Source organism: Symsagittifera roscoffensis, chromosome 4, assembly GCF_963678635.1.
Source record: "Symsagittifera roscoffensis chromosome 4, txSymRosc1.1, whole genome shotgun sequence".
NCBI classification, from domain to species: domain Eukaryota; kingdom Metazoa; phylum Xenacoelomorpha; order Acoela; family Convolutidae; genus Symsagittifera; species Symsagittifera roscoffensis.
In genome coordinates, this window is record NC_087065.1 from 21,612,554 (window position 1) to 21,634,192 (window position 21,639).

Genomic DNA, 21,639 nt, shown 5'->3' on the forward strand with positions numbered 1-21,639 from the left:
ATGAGATATGATTAAAATACGATACTAAAAATCAACAGGATAAAAGCATCATAGTTGCAATAAAGAATTAATAACTAAAGCTAGCCTTTGATTTTGGAGTCTATTGTAAGATGTTACATTATGGCTTCATCAGACTTTCTGAGATATCACTTATTGAGTTTACAAAAGTCTATGATGTAAATTGCCTGAATGAAATGGATTTTTATGAATGACTTCATGATTTGGATGACCATTTAATACCTCAAACGATTGCATGTATGCTAAGTCTGCAATGTCTTGATCATAATTTGGAACCATTTGGTTCTCTTGCAGCATTAAACATCCGTCGAATGTCGGGTGATCGGACGGAACTGAATTTGATAATTGTCCGCCAGGACCACTGGTGGAAGTATCGACATCAGGAGTTGGTAACACATTAATGTCATTTTGGTTTGACATTCCACTTACGCTGCCGGTCGCATTTGGTTCAGAGACATTTTCGGTCTCATCCTTATCCTTGAAAAGTATCATTAATGTTTTGAATCAACGTCTGAACTCTATTTATTGAACTTTCAAAATCTGAACTCTATCTCAACGTCTGAAGGTATTTATTTTAAAATCAGGTTGAGAAACGCATAAAAGAAAAATCTTAGATTTAAAAAATTAAAGGTATCGTTACTTATATTCTCGAATATTCGCATTTACTTTTTCTGATACTTTAGCGCTAAAGCACTAATATGATTTGCCTCTCAGCATAAAATAAAATGAGCAAAAAAGTTTTAGAAAACATTCTCACCTCGCTCTGGGTGGTGTTGGGCATGAACTGGGAGGAATGGGTTGCGGCTGCACTGGCCGGGTGAATGCCATAGGGCGAGGTCAAGAAGTTATTCCCCATCGACACTCCCCCATGCATGGCCCCAGTTGCGAAGTTGGGGTTGCCACCGGCGGCGGCCACTGCTGCTGCGGCGGCGAAGGGGTGCGATGCTGCTGCGGCTGAGAGGGCGGGGTGGGTGTTGGCTATGATGGGACTGCCAGACACTACGGAGGATATGGGTTTGGGCCTGTAGGGAAGAGTCTGTCCTTTCGGAGGGGACTAGAAAATATAAAATCATACTTACAATTAAGCTTAAAATAACATGAAATTAAAGAAACTATTTACTAAACGTTCAAAAATTACTAAAATAAATTCCAGAATTTAATTTCTTATCATAAAAATGTCGATATATTTTGGAGTAAAGCTGAGTAATTTGCAGTGAAAACTGTTCGAAAAACTGGAAATCGATACCAGAAACTATTATAATAAGAGTGTCGATATAATTTGGAGTAATGTTAAGTAATTTCTTAAGTAATTATTATTATTTATATGAATGTCATTGCAGTTGCGTATAGAGTGACAGTGAACTAATTGTGTGACCTCAGCCATGATCTTGCATATCTCCATGATGCAGTTGGTGATGGCCTCCGGCATGCCCGAGATAGTGACTGCTCTCTCGGTCGACTGGGGCAGATAGTCGCCTGCCACCTGGATCGTACAGCCAGTGTGCTAAAACAAACAGCCCAAAAGTCGATCAGATGCTCTTTTTTCATTAAATTGTATACTTTTTTTACCATAGTTGTTGCATCTTGGTTAAATCAAAGCGCTCAATGTATGCGATTGAATATATTAGATACGTTTGAACAGAATCGTTGCGGGATTGATCACAGAAGACGTTTGGAAGTTCGAGAGCCCTCAGATGTTTTCTTCAAATTGGATGAATCTTTTCTGTCTCTGTTTTTTTTTTTAAATCAAACTGCATAGTCTTTATATAACTGTAATAAAGGTTACCTCTCTGATTTCCTTGATCTTTGAGCCGCCTTTGCCGATGATGGATCCACACTGAGATGCGGGCACTATGAGTCTGAGTGTGACCGGGGGTTTGGGACAGTCTGCAGTGAGACCCTCACTCATGTCCTGAAACACAACAACAACCACAAGTTATATTGATATATCTAACTTCAACCGTTTTTAGCATAATTCTTACAAACACACTTTGAGCAAAACGTTTTTATTCAGTTAGTTTTTAGTATCAAAAATGTCAAGCAGCATCAATTGAACAAAAAAAACTCAAGCCTCGTTGCATCATGCTTCTTCCTGATATGGTAGAAACGATGATCGTTATACAGGAATCTGTTGGAATTGAACTCACCTCTTCGAACTTGTATGATATCATGGCGAAAGCTTTGTTCAGGCACTCGTTAGCTCCAGTCAATGTCACTATCCTTTCTATGCTCTGACCATCCGAGATGTTGATCCTAGCTCCACTCTGCAACAAAGCCAGAGCTCAGACCACATAACAAAACTGACTGGTTCAACATACTTAAATTACGTATGTATATTTGATAACCAAGTTTTGCTCTATTTTTGTTGCGACCATTGAAAATGGGGAAGAAATTTGTAATCGGGTATGTTTTAGTTTTTCTTTTTTTTTTTGCTTTACACGCAAAACCAGGTACCACAAATAATTATCGGACTAGGTTGAGTGATACATATTAAAGCCCTTTCAGTCGTGATTCGAACGAAATTTTAAATTTCCAAGAAAAAATTCCCAGTGTCGAGAAAAACCGGATTCAAATTTTTGGTTTTTCGTCTTATTTAGAATGAATAAAGTGATGATTTGTTAAATTGGTCAATTAGGCTAAAACAAATTGGTGTTTCCGAACGAAAATCAGTTTTAAACGCTATATTTGGCATTTCCCTGGCAAAAAAAATATTACAAAAGTTTTTTTTTAATTTTGTTCGGGTAGTTCGATATTTTTTCAAGTTTTTGTTGGTTTTTTAACGCAACCGTTGTCGATTATGCCCAATTTACCAACTTTTTACGCGTGTGTATAGTTTTATCATCACACCACATACAAAAAACGACACTAATTTATAGAACTTGATAATTAGAAGAACTTTTTTTGTTGTTCCTAGGAACAGGTCGGAATATTCTGTGCTACTTGCACAGCAACCGGTTATCCTTGATCAGCTATGCGTTTCTCTCGCCTACAGGCCAGAATGTAACGCTCGTTCTTAGAGGTATTTTTCTTATTTTTTCACTGCTACCAACTTTCATCTATTATAATCGCATAACACAACTCACAACAAAAAATAACTCGCAATACTTAAGGAAAGCGACAGCTCGCAGCAATAAAAGGTGATTAACGTTCTCTTTTTAATCATAATCTAGACTGGAGACAAACACTGATTCACGCGCATTATACCATTTGTTCTGGATATAAGCGCAGTGGAGCGAGCCGTCGGTACAAACCAATGCCCCGTATTTATCTGATTTTAACACTTTGTGAGTTGCCGCTCTCCGTAAATTTTGAGTGACTTTGTTAGGAGTTGTCGCGGTACCGTTTCGACGCCAGGGTTGACTGAACTTCTTCTTGACTGTGTTTTTTAAAAGTTAAAAAATGGGCAGTGAGCTATTTTTGTCTATATGGAAATTGTATTTCAAAATTTCCTAAAAACGTTTCCAGTGTCAAAAAACTATCAATTTTCAATGAAAAATGTCTCATCGACCGACTCAGTTGATTAAAATGATTTTTAAATTAAATTTTACGCTGCCAGATGTTTTCGTATTTCTTTAAGTACCACCCCATCCCTATTGCAAAAGTTGAGGAACTCTTTACGTGGTACGAAGTCCGCATATGCTCAACCATTGATTCAGCAGTTTTTATGTAGCAGCAAAAAATTTTCGAGGGGTGTCGTTTATTTTTCAGAATTTTGGTCGGCTTTTTTTAGGCTGGTCGAATATATTTTCGGTACTCTCCCAAATCACTAAGGAGACCTACTTTTTAAAAACTTGAGCATTTTTTGAAGCAATTTTTTGCGTTGGCTTCCATCTAAAAGTTACTAGTATATATTGGCACCAAAAACGCCTTTCGAAAAATTGTTAAGTCAGTTGGCCCAAAAGGTACGACATAAAAAGGTACAGAAATGAGAGGAGAGATAAATTTGGCAACCGAATTTCAAGAAAAGATGGGCGGTTGATACTGAATGTTAAAGTTTTCACACCTCAACAACCCTCGGCCAGCCAATTGACAATTAAAATTGACTGCCTTTTGCCCGTTCTTTAGATACGAATCAGATAAGTGTAAAGGCGTGGGAGTCGATGCTGAATTTTTCACCAAACTGCCATACAAAAAAAAACGGTATGATCCAGAAAATTATGTTTTTCTGTGGTATACCGATACGGAACTTTACATTATTTTTGCAATTTTTGCAAGGTTCTAACTCAAGCAAACCTCATACCTCATCAGCTTTTTTGTGAGTTGTTTTTCCGACGATTGCAAATGGCAAATAATTTTGTATTCCGGTCTGTTTTACTTTTTTTGCTACGCAAAATGAGGTACAGGAAATAATTATAAGAATGGGTCGAGTGGAGCCATTAATTATATTATTATTTGATCATTTAAGCTTTGAAAGCCCTTTAAGTCGCAAGCATTTTTTAAGCTTAGCTTAGCACAAAGAAATGCGAAAACTTGAATATCTGAATCTGAAAAAATTGAAGTTTAATTTAAGTTTTTTTTCTTTTTTCCATGAGTCTATCTCTGGAACAGTGCAAAAAATTGACTCAAATTTGATACAAAAACTGATAAAGAAAATTTTTTTTCGAAATAATTGTGGTCGCAAGCTTTTGTCCTCCTCAAGGGCAGATCTAGGATTTTCTCGATGAGGGCGGATTTTCAAAAAAAATTCAAAAATTTTGTTGACCTTTATTTTTAGGACGACCAAATGGATTTTCTGAGCTCTCCCTAAATACTATAAAGACACCAGTTCGACAAAATTTTCTGCGCCGCAACCAAATTTTTGAAAAAACAGGCCAAAAACTTTTTTTGGAAAAGTTTGACCAATCATGTTTTTTTTTCGGCGCGCGCTACCCCCCCCCCCCCCCAAAAAAAAACTTTGGCATATTTTGGCGCCAAAGGCGCCTTTCGAACCACTTTAGGGTCCGTCAGCCATGAATGGATATCTTAATGTTAATTGTCATAGACCCATATAAACTCGGTATTCAAAAAATGGTTTGCGACTTGAAGAGCCGACAAAATTTACCAGAGCATTTTTTTTCTGAGTTGGATGAAATAACAGTTCGCATAAACCGATCAAAATTGATATCGTGAAATCGATACCTGTTCTGTTGTATTTTGCGTTGGTATAGAGAACATGAACTTCAGAGAAATGAAACTCCTTTTTCTCTATTCAACTTCAGTCACACTTCATTCGTTTCTTAATTGGCACACCAAATCTCTATTTTAAGGTTGCGAATTAATTTTTACGATGTGGAGGCAAAAAGAATCCTTGCCTTATTTTTGTTCCAATATTAATTCAAATTTCTAAAAGGGATTTGTTAAAGGCCCATCTTTTGAAAGAAATAAAACTCAATTGAAGAAGAATTCGTGCTTATTCACTAATTCTAGAAACACAAAGGTTTCAAGGATTTCGCCAATTGCATTGGAAACATTTGCAAGTGCCATTTTTCAACCTATGAATCAGAAAACTGAGAAAACCAATTAAAACAAACGGTTGTGAAAAAATTTCCGCCTAACCTTTTTGCAAGTCTCTGCTGAAAGATAAATTTGAACTTCAATTTAAGCGAATAAAATTAATGTCAAAAAGTATTTAGTATGATTAGAATAATGAATTCAACGAAACGCAAAAAGATAAACAGACCAAATAAAAGATACACTGGGTGAAAAAAAAAAGGAAAATGCGTTTTTATCACGTTTCTGAAGAATGAAGCTGGCAAGTTAGCAGTTTTTCAAGGCGGAAAAACTTTCCGTTTCTCAGTGATAAAATGAAAATATAAGGTTTAGATTTAATCAATAAAAAATCTGACCTCATTAACAGGTGCGTTTCAAATTATGTTTCCCACAAACGCAACAGAAAAGAGAGAATTCTTCTTAAAACGGACAGTATCAAATAGGTGTCAAATCAGGGTATTCTAACTATTTCCCAAAGTTTTAATAAATTTCATAAGGGATCTATTAGCGACTCAAATAAAACCCTATTTAATGGATTAAGTCGATTGGATTTTATTGGAACCAAAACTCACAGCTACGTAAAATTGGGTCATTGTTCCATGAAACGACAAAAATGAAAAATGCGAACAGAAAGTCTTTAAAAAAATGAAAATTGGTCGCACTTTTACCTGCGTTTTCAAGAAAATCACACAATTTTACATACTTTTAATAATGCGACCAACCCATAACAACTGAGTTTTCAAATTGATCTTTTGAACTGAATCTGAGAAAAGAATGGCTAATTTTGGTGACGGTTTTGAGCGGTTTTCGAAGCCCGTTAAAAGTATGACATGCTATAACTTACCGTAACTGTAACTCTCTTTAGCTTTTATCTAAACTGGGTCGTCTTAGAAGCCCCGATCAATCAGGCTACTGTTTACAAAGATGTCCAGCTATAAATCTTCCCTGATCAGTTAAGAAGTCCCTAACGTGGGAATATAAATCAGAAACCTCTGTTGCAATATTTGGGCTAAATTATCATCCCAAATAGCGAATCCTTTTAACACAATGGCACGGGTTTCTATTGTGTGTCGAATCGCATACGGAATCCCCATGGCGATGTAATAAATCAATGAATGGATGTCTTTAATGTGCGCCTAGTCCTATAAGTTGGACATCTGATGTTTTACTTGCGCATTCATATTTTCTGCCCTATATTTTGTATCTATTTCAGCATATTTGGATGGTTACAGTAATACACTAATTTATTAAGCGGTCAGCTATGAAAATTGGCCGCAAAAAAACTTGAAGAACGACAGCAAAAAAAAGAGTATATCACTTTTTTAAACCTTTGTATCAATTAAAAAAACAGCACACTGAAGAAAGAGACTTTTCTGTGATTTAGTAACAACAAACCAGTCTCTATTTCTTTTGGATGAAGGTTTTGCCTGACTTTCTATTTACTGGCCACTCTTTGTTTTGATGTTTTGATAGAAAAAAAAATTATTAAAGCTCTGTTTTATATATTTTTGCAATAATAAATTCGTTGCTTATGCGTTTGCTTGAAGATGCTCGAAAAAAAAACTGCACATTCATTAGTGCAAATTTTCAAAAGTTGCTAATTTAAAAAAGGTCACACTATGAAAATATAATTTTTAAACTCATATTGTCGTCATGCTGGCCAGTCAATGAGCAGAATGATCTATGAGCAGAAAGGGTCTAAGAGCAAATAACCGGTCAAATAATGATCTAGACGGGCTAATCAATTTAAAAAATCATTAGAATCGTCAAACTATCAAGGAAATGCATAAATCATACATTAATTATATAATTTCATCAAATTAGTCTTATTGAACTCAAAAAAAATCTGATGAATTACTCAATTTATGCATGATCTATTCGTTTCTTTGTAGCATTGATAGTTCTAATTCTTGTTTTACCGATTAGCTTACAAAAATTAATATTTTTGAATTTTACTGTTCTTGGACCCTTTTTTCTGAAACTATTCTGCACTTTACTACGCCTCCAATTGTCATGTATTATAACATTTAAAAAAATCTATAGAAAAGTGTTATTTCAAAAAGAAAAACTCGCATGGAGACAAAGCGATAGCAGGAAAGAATTTATCTTCCCCTATTTTCACCGTCAGTTTCTGTTCAAGACTTTCGTTTGACGTTAAATAGAGAGATCGGAAAATAATTGGCTCTAAATTTTGATAAATTATAATCAGTTATTGGATCAGCTCAGATAAACACTGCCCCTTTCCCCATTTTTTGGAAACAGCTCATTCGAATAACTTTGTATTTATTTTTGACTCAGAATACTAACTAGGGACAAATTTTCAGTGATTTTCAGCATTTTTAAACAACTCTGAATTTATTTAGGCTGATTGTTTTTAATATCGAATCTTTTTGAAATTTTTTCAGTTTTCAATGGCTTCTTCAGAAAAATTTGTAAATCTATTTTGTTTTTGGAAAAATTAAATACAAAAATAGCAGATTACAAACAATATATTACGTGAAATTAATCTTGTGAAAATCTTGTTCAGCAATCAATTACAAAAATGAAAAAAAAAAAAATAAATACTGGATTGATTGTCTAATTTTTTACACTTTAGCGATGCGTATATTTTGTTGTTAAAATTTTGAAAAAAAAAGTTTTTTTTTTGATAATATGGAGATGGTTTTTTCTCATTGTGTGCTGAATGGGTTCAAAAGTTAGGACGAAGTTTTGGGTGGCTTAACCTTTTTTTCGAAATTTTAGTTATAGCCATACACCAAAATCTGTGAACTAATATATTCAGACCAGCTCTTTCAGTTCCATGAAAAACTTTTAAAAAAATATAGAAAAGCTTGCATCATTTTTTTTTACAAAATCCATGGACCTACCCAATCTAATTTATTTCTAGATACAAAAAATGCTTGAAGCAGAAGGTTTCGTCGCCACATCTTGTCGATCAATGAAGTTTGATTTATGCGAAGTGATCTAGTCTATATCATTGAGTGAACCTTTTTGTTAACGCGATTCAATGTTTTGCGTCTAGAAGTTTCTAGATGTTCCAGAATCGATCAGGCTGTGGTAGACTTGAACCTAGAGGTCAAACAAGGGCTCGTCCTTGAAGCCATGACAAAAGTCTCTACACACGATCTCAAATCCTCAAAGTGAACGCCTTATCATGATGCTAGTTGCCAAAGAACAAAGAACAATCTGCGGAAACCAACTCACAGATTTATATAGTTCAACAGTTTTTGAGGTGGTAGATTTAGTAAGGATAAAACCAGCAGAAACGTCACGAATCCCCAAAAATTTCATAGCGTTTCAATTTTCATAAGAATTCCGATAAATTTAACGTAGAAGTAGCCTGTTTTTTTGATAGATAAATTAGAAGGGTAATTTTTGAATTTTTGAGTGGTTTTAAAACTTTCATTGATAGCCGTTCATAGATCCTCTGCAATTAGCAGAAACCACTGTTTTTTTTTTGTTCATTAAATCAGAACATTTGAGCATTACACCAATATTCTGTAAAAAACTTGCACTTTATTCTGACAAAATATTAAACTACGACTCACCTCAGTTCTGAATTTCTTGATTGTATCACCTCTCTATAACAAAAGTGAACACATTTTAATTCAGAAATACTCAATAATTTCTATGATAATAGGGAATTGTACTATTATACAACATATTTGTAGGTTTGAACAGTTTATTTCTCAAAAATATGCATTTAATATCTTTAAACAACCCACCTTCCCAATGATGCTTCCGACTTCCTTTCCCTGCATGATAAGTCTCAAGGTCAACGTCTGAGGCGGAGAAGGCGAACCCCCTTCGACACACGCCATCACACTGCAATCATCGCCCATTCCCCCCATCGAACTCTGATGGTTGTGACCTCCCGACTCCATTTTGGCACCTGTCGACGACGGAGACAGTTCGTCTAGTGGCACTGTCGGCCCATTATCCATTGATGTGGCGTTGTAAGGAAGTGTTGCCGCGTTGCTCGCGGTGACGACCGAGATATTCGTGCCTCCAGCGGTCATCATGCAGTCGATATCGAGAGCCGAAGAAGCTCCTGGCGAACTTCGGTAAGTACTACTCAAGTTTTTGTTTACGAATGAGTTGTTTACCGATCTATTGTGGTTATAGTGGTTCGACCCTTTAATTTTGTTCTGATGATTTCGTTCCAAGAAGTCGAATCGGTTGAAATTGTGTGTGTTGTTAGCGCTGTTTCCTTGAAATTGCGTAGCTACAGCGGCGGGGTAAAGCATTGACGACAGTAAAGGGAAATCTCTAATACACAGAACCAACAGATAATAGAACTCAAGAAAGTTTGTAAATTTCGCTTTCGACAAATGAACAATAATCGGTATTAAGGGGACACTATTCACAAAAAGTTTATGGGTACTGAAAGGTTCAAACTATGATATGTCTGATAGGCTAGAATAGAGCAACTTTTAATTTTTTTTTCAACCTTTTATTACCCAGGAACCGATAATCAACTGAAAATAAGGAAGTGTAAAATTGTTGCAAGTGAAGTGTTTTTTTACAGGTTTGCGAGAAATTTTAATTAGGTTTTGGAATTTGAAATTGAGGTTGCAATATTGAGCTTCTAAGCTGGGGTCAATTTTGGGGTCAGATCAGCTGCTGAAGTTGGGCCTGAATGCGCCGGTTGCTATGTTAAGTTTTGGACTCACAGCCGGATGAAGATGTCAACTGAAACATAAAGGTCACTGGTTTGAATCTCGGTGGGGAATTTTAAGCTTTATTTGCCGTAATTCTTCATTTTTGATTTAAACGGTATTTTTTTATACTTAAAAACGGATTGCACTAAATTGCTTGTGATATATTGTAATAATTTAGCCCATGTTTCACAAATTTTTGTGTAGTAAAGCGAAGCTTGCTCGGACGGTAAAAGATAGCACTTGTAAGACCTTGTAAAAACTTCGAATAATTTCAAAACAAACATTGACTCTTTTGTAGTCTGTATATGATACCCTGTATAAAATAGAGGGCTGTACACGGGTGCAATAACTACTTCCAGATGGTAATATTATTAAACCCAGGCCAGGTCCACTAACCAAGTTAGTACTTCTAGCCCTTTTATTAACTACCTCTAATCAACACTATCAAAGTGTGCCCTAATTTACAAAAGACCTTTTCTCTCTATTTGAGTTTTCATGGTAGAATAAAAGGGACATTTGTTAGCCCAAACAGGGAAAGTCTTAACAGGCTTTGTATTAACAAACTTAAATTTCATTTGTTTTGGTTTCCCTGTTGAGAAGATTTTGTGCGGGAACTAAACTTTCAAATTTGAGAGCCAGACCCAAAGCCAAAACAATATTTTTAATCATAAAAGAACCTAAAATTTCTGTTAGAATTGAAATAGCGTTTAAAAGATAGCGCCCACAAAAATTTTTCAGCATACTACGCAGGGGCATATTTTAATTTGTCAAAATCTATTGATAAAAAGGTGAAATCTTGAAATTTGTTATTTTCATTCGACGTTGTTCATTAGTTGTTTGCTATTTATGCATTACTTCTCGTGTATAGCAGGGGGTCAGCATATTTCCTGAAAAAAAACTTCTATGAACTTGTTCAATTTATGATAAAATTTTCCATAAATTGTTGAACGAAAGTCATTTTTTCTGCAACCAAAAAGGAATAGAAAAAATAACGTCAACATTTTCAAAGAAAATAACTTCGTTGAAAACTGATTTAACTTACCAGATATTTTTTCAGTATATCCAGAATGTCGTCTTAAAAAGAATTTAAAAAAATCTCGTATATCCGAGAGTAAGTAGAGCAATGCAGTAGTAGTAACAGCGCTAATTTTATTGATTGTTTGCGCTCCGCAAATGACACCGTTTTCTGTGGTACTAGACTAGAAAAAATTTATTAAATTTCTTTGATATTTATTGCTCCTCAATCCCTCTAACTTCTCACAAGTGTATAATGTATGTCTCATGTCTTGAACTGTACGTTTAAATCCACCCCACTAATGCAAACATATGTGATGTAGAATAGCTAAGAAGTAGTATTGCCTATATTGGCTAGAATGTTAAAAACGCCAGCAGCCTCATTGCAATTTAAATTGAACAACAGATGAAATCATTAGAATGGCATCTTCTTGCTCATGCCTTGTGCATACATTGAAATCACCTCCTACAAAAAAACTTGATGCGTCAACAAACTTTGAAAGAACAAAATGACATTCATTATGTCAGAAATTGCATTTTTTTTACGTTTTCGAGTTGAAAGTATTTTTGTTTCGAAATCTGACGCAGCTTTCGTTTTTTTATTCGACTTGCGAAAGTATTGTGAGGACATTTTGCTTACAGAATATGTTTGAGAAAATCTTGACCTCTTTTAAAATTTGAAAACTGACAAAGTTTCTAATAGAAACTATAAAATGCCTGCAAGAATGCTCTTATCAGGACGAAGTCCTAAACGTTCCAACTAACTGACTTTTAAGCTCTGAGGAATAGAGTTTGTTTTTAAAAAAAAAGTGGCAAGAAACTTCCAAACAAAAGAAAAAAAAATTGATTTTTTGAGGTTTTTTCCAAACTGTAAAGATCAAAATGATAGATTCGGATATAGCAAAGCGTTGAATAGACCAAATAGAATGACTAAATTCGTTCTGGAATAATTTCTCAGATGGAATCATCATCCACCTAATCCAATAGCAAAAAATATATCGCGCGTCAATATATGTAAATCGGCCAAAGTGGCAATCTTTAAACCCCCATAACTTTACAAAAAGGTCTGAACAATAATAGTTGTGGTTTCAGCAATTCACAGAGGATCTATAAAACGCTATCCAGCCTGCCTCAGCATAATCATTGCTACCATTTGCCCAAAAGGAGATTTGTCAACGCTCAAATGGCATGTAACTTACAAAGTTATGCGATGAACGTCTAACAACGTATTTTGAAGTCCAAAAAGCCTAAATCAATTCTATGTGAAACTAATTCTGAAACGGATTATTCCGCCGCTTACGCGCTATTAGCAAGAAATATGGCACTCTTTAGATGTAGCCGGATTTCAAGCCCCCGTAAGTTTACAAAAACAATTTACAGGTGAAAATTAATATTGAATTTTGGGTCAACAAGTCAGTAGTCAACAAGTCAACAGTTTTTTCAAAGGATAAAATGTTCAAAAAGGGCTTTTTACAAAGCCAAAATTTGTCACAAAAAATAAAATCACAAGAAGCAAAACAAGTTTACTTTTTCGGCCAAAGCAGGATCACCAAGTTGACAGGATACTTGAAAAGCTCGGAGCTTCGCCTAGAGTTTAGCAGCCTCGTTTATTACGCGTGAAATTTGAATTGAGGAGGATTAACTTAGCTTGCTTTAGTTTCTTTTTGAAATTACAATTTGAGTTTTTTTGAAGTTTCCAATCGGAGTGTTGCTCATGAGAAAAAACCTTTGTTGTTAAATTTAATGCTATCGGTCATAAATAAAAATTGAAAATTTTTTAAGCTTATATTTTCGAAGTTCAAAAAAACGAGGGAATATTTGTGCTCTGCGTGTTTTTTTTCGACAAATTTCAAAATTTTGGCGGTTTTTTGTATGATCTGAAAGCAAGTCATGCTTTGAGCTCAAAATTGAAAAACTTCTTTTACATGCAATCTTTTTTGTCAAGTTAATTTGTTCTTGCCAATTTGGCTGTCTTGTGAAAAACCGCATAATGTTTCGCACTGCTCAGCGGAAAATTAAATCATTTCCACTTCAATTGAAGCAACTTGCTAGTTGTGCAAAATTATATGCTTCTAATTTCAAAAAACAACGTAATTTTCTCGTAGCGTGTGGGTGATGGATAAAATTTTATATGAAAAGTGTTTCATCGTTTTTTACGCCAAAATTTTTCGTCGATAAAAAAAGCAGTCTGAAAATCTAAGGCTTTGTCGTGATTCGAGAATTTTTGCTTTGTTTTGAAAATTGATATAAAAAGGAGACATGTCTTTCAATTAAATGGCTATGATGTAATTTTTGTTCGAAGTTTGAGATTTTTAAAAAATATTTCTTGCGCCTAGGATTTTGCCTTTGAAAAGTTCCGTTGAATATATAACCTTTTTGACAAAAATAATGATTTGAATAGCTTTAAGCATAACAATTTTTTCTGATCAAGAACTATTTTGTTGGGAATCGTGGTGTTTGAAGAACATATATGAAATTATCCAACGAAAACGGGGTATTAACCTTATACTTCAAGAGGAAATAGAAAAAATAAGATACAAAGAAATAAGATACAACACTGCTCAAATCAAAATTACGCAACCAGTATAAAACACATTATCAGATTTTTTTTGGAAAACAAAATATATTGGGTCTTAATCATTTACTAATTAATGACTGAAATAGAAGCAGTCATCAGAATTTTTCAAAGCGCTCTAAAAGTTTTTTCTAAAAAAATCTTCTTCCAGGAACATTAACATTTCGTTTAACCATAAGAGAAAAAAAAGCTTTCAATTTGATCATTAAAGCTGCAATTCTGGTTGAAAGGACTTCTTTAACGCTATTCTGTTCAAACTCAAATATTACGAAAAAACTCATAAATTTAAACAAGAGCTTAATAAAGTAGTACTTGAGAGGTCAATTTCATAAAATTGTGCAAGAAAAAACACAAAAAAAACTGGAGCTATTTTCTACAATCTAGCTAAAAATATGTTTCAGAGTGTACAATTAAAAAGTGTTGAACCACCGAAGTAAAAACAAACAACTTCTTAAAAACTGCTGTGTAAGTTCAAATATCTGGATCTTTCAGCAGTCGTTCAAAAAGTTTGATATAAACTTAGACGAAAAACTTCCATAATGATTTAAATCTCACAAACCCAATGTTAAGTGCAAAATGACTTACTTTGTATCTTTTAACAAATTGTTTTGATCAATTAGTGTGCCTCAACTTCAATTAGTTGCTGTTAGGACAAATTAAAAATCAAACCCGCTCTAAGAAAAAAAATTTTAGGTAAAGCAGATATCTAAATTTGAGCTCGACAAATTGTAATTTTTTATGTTTTGAAAAATTTTCAAATTAGGAGACCAAACTGTGCTCTGGATAGGCGCACAATTTAGCGTGTGAGGTCTCTAGAATCCAGAGACAAGTCTTTAAACGTGTTCAAATTTTGTAAGAAAACCTAAGAACAAAGGAAGATCAAAGAGAGCGTCTTTGTTGCGGAATCAGGTGACAACTCAATAAATACACAGCTTGGCCTCGTTATGCATCAAAAAGAAGAAAATTTGAAATCAGTAAAAAAACAACCTCGATTATGTCTTTTCTGTCACTTTCTTTGAAATTCAGAACACAAGTACAAATGGGGAACTTTTTAAAAAACTATCGAACTCACTTTTCAGCAGCGAGATGATATGGCGTTTGAGATCTGAAGGTCCAAAATTTATTAAGAACAAAAACTTTAGATGTTGAGAAAAGGGGCTGTTTTGTTTGTTGATGGTTGGCTAAAAGGGATCAAGTGAAGGTTGAAAATACAAACAAGTGAGAAAAATTTGGAAGTCGGTGAACAAATTAAGTGGGGAAAATGAGCACTACAGAAATGAAAAGAAAGCTAGAATGGCATCAGCGAATTGCAGTTAAAACAGAGAATTGTGAGTGAAAATCGACACGATAAATTTGCAGCTTGATTTTGCTCAAAAAGCAATAAATAAACAGAGAGGAAACGTAAAAAGAGGAAACGACAAAAACAAGCGACAGTTAACACACCTAGAAAAACAACAGTGTAAAAACTACGGAGGAAGAGGTTGATGGAATTGAAAAACAGTAAAACAAGTAGACAGGCGAAATAAACTGAGTTTTCCGTGGAAATAGCTGACTCTGCTTTCAACTTGAATGCAAATTAAAAACCATGTTTTTTCTTATTTTTTACTTACATTTTTAAAGCGCCGCCAGCAAACAAAAAGGAGGCTTCCTTCGCTTAACTTTCACCGGGGATGAAGAATTAGCAGAAGACAAAACACGAGTTTAAAAAATTAAAAACTCTATAGTTATTCTGTAGTTATTTTTCATCTTAGTTTGTAGTATAGTGTTCATACCGGGTGGTAGTACCTAGAGAGCAGATATTATTAGAAGCGGAGTGAACGTCATTTTAGGGGGATATTAATATGCGGAACAGTGTTAATGCAGCAGACAAGTTACTTCAACCAAATTACAGTTACGCATCGGGCTTAAATCTTAGATTAGGGAAGCAGAAAGTACACGCAACATTTCAGGCAAAACAGACCTGTTTTTTTTATGGAGGATGAAAATGAAAATACAGCGGCAAGTCGGAGCCAATGTTGCTCTATAAAATTCAATTTGTAGTGAACATTTATTTTATTGTGCACTAGTATAGTTGGTAAGCGATCTTTACTGGTTTTTAATTAGATTATGAAGTTTTCTATAGATGAAAGGTAAAATAAAATATAATTTTTAAATGTTAATTGGAAAAATATATCAGTAAGAAAAAGAAAAAAGCTCAGTTAAACATGTGCTTTTCGCTCTCTGTCTTTCAATAACTCGAGTCAGTTTTCTTTATCAGGGACTAATTTTGCAATAATTGACTAATTAAACCTGTAATTTTTGACTTGTATTTAACTAAATTTAGTGTTGCCTTCATCTACTAACTGTCAATGGGTTCGACACATTTTGATTTGCAAGACAAAAATGATCAATTTTTGTCAAACAACAGGATTATTTTACTAGAAAAATTTTTTTCACAAGACAAGAAGAAAATTACCCCAAACTTACAAAATCTTTTTTTACTCAAATATTAGAAAAGGAATTGAAACAGAAAGAGAAAAGAAGTTTTTCAAATAGAAAAAACATGATTAAATAATTGAGGTTAAAAATTTTTGTGAGGCAATGCATTAAAAAGCAGCTAGTGAAATAATAGTAAGATAATTAAGATTTACTGACTTTGTGGGTGTGGCCGATAGGGATTGTGAACAAAAATTGTACAAAAATGCATTTTCAAGCGAAACTCCTTCACACATCAGAAGGCTTGTGATAAAAACAGGGGAACCTAAAAATATTCACGCCACTTGGGCAAATTAAATCGGCTTAAATTGGGAATTTACGAAACGGTTTACTGAAATTCGAAGGGCGTTTAAGAAACTTAAAAAGGCTTGAAAAATGAGCAAGAGACGGCCTGTTCACAAATTGAAGCTTCAAAAAGGTAAAGTAAAAAAGGGCGTATAGAATGGAATAGGCATTAAATGAGACTGTTTCCATTGAGGGAAATAGCTTCAAAGAAAAAGTGATGATAATTTCTCCATTGTTAGTCCCTTCTTGCAAAAGGTTAGAGGGAGAGCGCTTGATTTACTGGCAAGTTCAAGTACATACAAATACTCACTCACCGATTTATAAATTTTTAACAGGGAAAGAAACCATTATGAATAATTTGATCGGAATGTAAAAAAAAGACTGCTGAAGTTAAGCTGATTGATTGTCTGCCTGTCTGATAGTCAGGGGTAAATTATTTGCGTTGACAAAATATACCTATAATGAGACATGTTACAAAATATTTAGGATTAAATTTGGGTTCAATATATGGAGCAGTGAAACAGGCAAATTGGGTAGAAATGAGGGGAAAATGAGGGGATAAATGAGGGAAAATGAGAGAGTGAAAATACAAGATGGATTAGAGAGGGTTTCCCCAGCCCCTGCCGGCCGCATAAATAGATGCAGTCAAGAATCAGGGGCTAAATTCGATATATTGTGCAAGCGACAAGTCCCTAATTGACTGCGTGAATAACCGTTTTAGCTATGCTGAAAACATTTTGAGTATAAGACACAGAATGTAGAAAACAACAATTCGAACTGTGTCAAGGAAAGGCTATAAACAGGGAAAAAAACGCTAAAAAACTGATAATTTTGTCAAATTTTACAGCTGATGAGTTTTGAGGTCAATTAAATCTAACGGAAATTTTATAATGAAGTAAAAGTCAGCCAGCGAGAAAAACACGTTTATTTCATTGAAACAAAAATTATGGGTTCTGCGCAGAATGTTCAGGTCTTTGAATTACTTTGTTTCATGTTATATTTTTTGTTTCAATTGACGAACTTTATTTTTAAAGGGACGAAATCAAAGTGGGAACGTTTTAAACCATTTGAGAATAATTGACAATAATTTTTATTTTCTTAAGAATAATCATGCTTTTTAAAAATATTCGTTAAAAAAATTATCAAAAAATATTTCATAGTAGTCAAAAAGCAGACAAACCATAAAAAGCTTTGCCCTGATGCGGGCAATCTTTTCTTTTTCCTTATTTGTTAATCAAAGGAACACTATTTAAGCAAAAATATTATTTTTTTCATTTATAACGAGAAAATTTCAAGAGCAAAATGTCAGTCAAAAATTTAAAAAAGAGTGAAGCAATGAACAGACACCTGCAGCGTAATTTAGTTGGAAACAATTCAAATGAGAAATACGATTTGTAAATACGGAAAACTGATGAAAGAACTGATGATTTGGAAAGCCTCATTCTTTGCAAATTCATCATTAACATTTTGCTCGTTAGCCAAAGGCAACAATAATTGTCGTAGAAAAAAAAAATGTTAAACAAACAAAGTAAAAACTCAGTTAAAAATATAAATACTCAAAACGACGCAATCAAGTTTTCAAAAAACATCATTGTTTTTGATTATTTAAGTGGCTGCACAAATTTAGAAACTAGTAGATCAGAACGAACATTACAAAATAATAAATTCAAAATTAACACAGAATCCAAATGACTGAGCCAAGGATCTAGTTTGCTCAGTCTTAGAGAAACAAGTAATATCCAAATACATACAAAGATAGCCAATTGATGTGCAAGTAGCACAAAATGGTCCGAGAGTATTTCAAAAAAAATCATAAAATTTTTCTTTTTTTTTTTAAAAAAAATAGGGTCGTTTTCTTCTGCGCGTTAGAAATATTATAGAAGAGTCAGCCATAAATTTTCAGTTTCATTTTATTTAACGCGGTCTTGGGAGCAAGAAACTTTTATTACAGATCTTTTGTTTTTCTTGTCATAAATTTTTTTGCTCCCTAGACCGCGTTAAATAAAATAAAACTTAAAATTCATGGCTTACTCTTCTATAATATTTCTGCTCGATTGCTTTTTCTTGCTCAAAAATGAACTGAAACTGAACTGAAATTGAACTGAAACCAGTTTTTTTGGCATTATGCAACTTTTTGAACATTTTATAATATCGCTCGAATCGCGACTGATAGGGCTTTAATATGATATATCGCTTGACCCAGATGATTATATGTGGTACCAAATTTTACGCGGAAAACAAAAAAGAAAAATATAAAGCTAAAACGCACCAAAAGACAAATTTCATCCCCATGTTTCAAATGCTTGGAACAAAAAAAATAAAGTTGATGTACCAGTAACATCGGAAGTTCCGCTCTCATTAATTAGAAAGAGTATTTAAAAAAAAATTTTTTCTTCAAATTTGTCTTTTTTGTGCGTAGTTCGGTAAGAAGCACCAAAGCAAAGCTTATAATTTAAGCAAATCAATTGTTTTGAATGGCCATTTCAACAAAGTTTATATTGCATATCTCTTAGTTGAAAAACACATTAGATTGCCAAAAAAGCACTGAATTCAAAGCAGTTTTTCTCAAAACTGAGAAAACAACTCTAGGTTTTTCTTAAATCTGTCGTGACTTAAAATTGCTTTGATATTGAATATCACCGACCCATTCTGATCATTGTTTGCGGTACCTGATTTTGCGTAAGAACGTTTTTTCTAAAAAAAATGAAACCATTCCGATAACTTTCAGTGGTCGGAACAACAAATGCAAAAATACCAAATGTCAATTGAAACAAAAACGGATTATTACTACTTCATAATTTTTTATACCAGCAGATCTAAGCTCGTTCATAATTCAATTGCCCATTTTTCTCCATTAGTTTGGAAAGGTTAATGCATAAAATCAGGTTGTATTCGTTCTGAGCTTTCCAGTACTAGTACCAATACGAAATTTTTAATGCGCCCACCGCGAGTCTTTTGAGACAAAATTTTTTCTATAGGAACAAAAACATCTGAAAAAAAAATTGGACTATGTTATAACATCAAGGACTAACTAACCCGTCAACTTTTATTGAAACGTTGAAAGATGTCGTTGGACGAGATCTGTGCCAACTAAAAATATTAATTGATTTCAGATTAATTTGCTAAATGAGAACACTCCAGGTAGTAAAAAATCTTTTAGGTATCAATTTATTAGGATCTAATAAGTTAGCTCACAATTTTTCTGGATTTTCCATGATCGCTTTTATTAAGAGAGCAGCTCGCCAATGAAAAACTGATTAGTAATAATATATATTTTTTGCTTTTTGAGAGAATAAGAACGAGTGTCTCTCTGGTGTCTGTTTTTTATCTCTATTTCTATCTCTAGCATGTGCATACGGTATTGGTTCACAGGTGATTTCACGGCAATTTATTACGAGCATTATTCCTGTCATAAAATTGCAATTATGCCAGAATACACAAGTGAAGAGGGAAGACAAAGACACAAAATCAACACAAACCATAAATACCTTGTCGTCTTTTCACCACTTCTTAACGCATCTGAACTCATCGCACTCATCAATTCCTTTTTTGTCTTTTCGTTTGATTCAAAAAAAAATTCATGAAAATTTTCAGAAAGGTTGATTTTTTTTTGTGAAATTGGAAAGATTTAATAATAAAATTAATTAATAAATTGAAAATTTTTTAATGAAGCTGCAAACTAATATAGAAGGCAAAATTTTTGGATGGCCTCAAAAAATCAGTTAACACAAATTTTAGAAAAAAAAATGCCGAACAAATTCTCAAAAGGTACACAAGACTTACCTTTTGAGATAAAACTGTGACGAACAATCAGAGTAAATATTTTCAGGTTTGATCTTATAACTGTTTTAAATAACTGTTTTAAAGTGTATTACACACCAAATTTGAATCTTCTGCTCGAATTAGTAAACGTGAAACTATCAAAAATTACAAAACTTCGATTACAGGTAACAAGTTTAAAATCAGCCAACTGGAAAAACAACAACACTTATCCCGAGATAATTTAAGCAAATATAAGAAAGAATCACATTTGTAGATTTTCAGTCGCTACTCTTCGATCTAGGCTGCGATGTTAGGAGACAAAAGTTAAATTTTGGAGAGTAGCTTGATAGGGCTTGAGAGGGGGGTTTGAAAAGTGAGAAAGAGAACTTAGTAGTCTGCTCTGTTCTTTAGAAGAAGTGAAGGATTAGCAGATTAGAAGTGATAATTGATTGTGACATTTGCGAAAGCACTCTCAGTTGCATTTTGGGAGAAGTTAAAAGCTCTCCCATATAATCGCATTATCCACCCAAATCCCCCTTTTACCATTTCAAAACCCAATCTCAACCCACTAAATACAAACCTAGCTCAATTAGCCTAAAATTTTACCATACTTACCGCAGTTAAAATGTAGAACCCAAAACATATGTATTGACCAGTTTTTTTTTGCTAAAAATTTTGCGATTTTTAGGTTTTTACTACTATTTACGTGTACAGTTTTTGGCTTGCAATTTGTTTGTCAAAAAAGTTTTCGATTTATTGAGACTTCGGCGATTTGGCGCGTCGGTTCTGTCTTCAGCAGCAGATTCTTTCGTTTACCGATCGCAATTATTCACAGATAGCAAAAAGTATGGGGGGGGGGGGGGAGAGAAAGATATCGGGTGTAGCATTACATAGGTGAGCTGCAGAAGTATATATGAGTAGCTGCTCGCAATTAACACCTTAGTCTGTCAGTTGGTGGTGGGAAGAAACAATCTCGCCGATCTCTCGAGAGACCCAATTATATTTTGAAGGAAAACAAAAACCTCCACTGGGGATAAATATCTCGCCTAATTTGAATCTCCCAAGATTTATATCCGAATTAGAACACAATTTGCGAAGGAGTTTTGGGCCAAATTATTAAAACGTTTCCAAAACTAGTTAACCCAACATTGAAAGAAGTATTGCTCAATTACTATTTGATGGGACATAATTAACAGACTACTATCGTCTTTTTTTATATTTAGAACAAATTTAACAAACAATATGATAGGTGAGGGGACGGAATTAGGTATTTTAAAAGGGTCCGGTCACTTTGATTCTCTTGATCTGAATTAAAGGTTAAATAAAAAGGTAGTTTTATAGGTTCATACTAAAAAGAGTAAAATTATTGCAGTGAGCTCT

The 21,639-nt window shown here is 33.9% G+C and overlaps 1 protein-coding gene across 13 annotated transcripts in view; it reads right to left on the reverse strand.

The window, feature by feature from the left end:
- LOC134843893 (poly(rC)-binding protein 2-like) overlaps window positions 1-21,639 on the reverse strand; it is a 49,347-nt gene that overhangs the window by 10,920 nt on the left and 16,788 nt on the right. For 7 of the 13 annotated variants that reach the window (XR_010162622.1, XM_063860222.1, XM_063860218.1 and 4 more), the window contains exons 2-8: window positions 9,213-10,179; window positions 9,036-9,068; window positions 2,166-2,282; window positions 1,805-1,930; window positions 1,394-1,522; window positions 776-1,072; window positions 241-495 (exon numbers count right to left, since the gene is read on the reverse strand). Coding sequence is in view for 12 of the 13 variants with exons in the window: in XM_063860222.1 (XP_063716292.1) it covers window positions 241-495; window positions 776-1,072; window positions 1,394-1,522; window positions 1,805-1,930; window positions 2,166-2,282; window positions 9,036-9,068; window positions 9,213-9,734 (1,479 nt within the window). In the remaining variant the exon portion in view is untranslated. Of the gene's footprint in view, window positions 1-240; window positions 496-775; window positions 1,073-1,393; window positions 1,523-1,804; window positions 1,931-2,165; window positions 2,283-9,035; window positions 9,069-9,212; window positions 10,180-11,190; window positions 11,398-14,809; window positions 15,109-15,347; window positions 15,746-16,811; window positions 17,023-20,280; window positions 20,710-21,639 lie in introns of those variants that run through there. The other 6 variants (XM_063860220.1, XM_063860223.1, XM_063860224.1 and 3 more) reach the window with 6 other exon arrangements.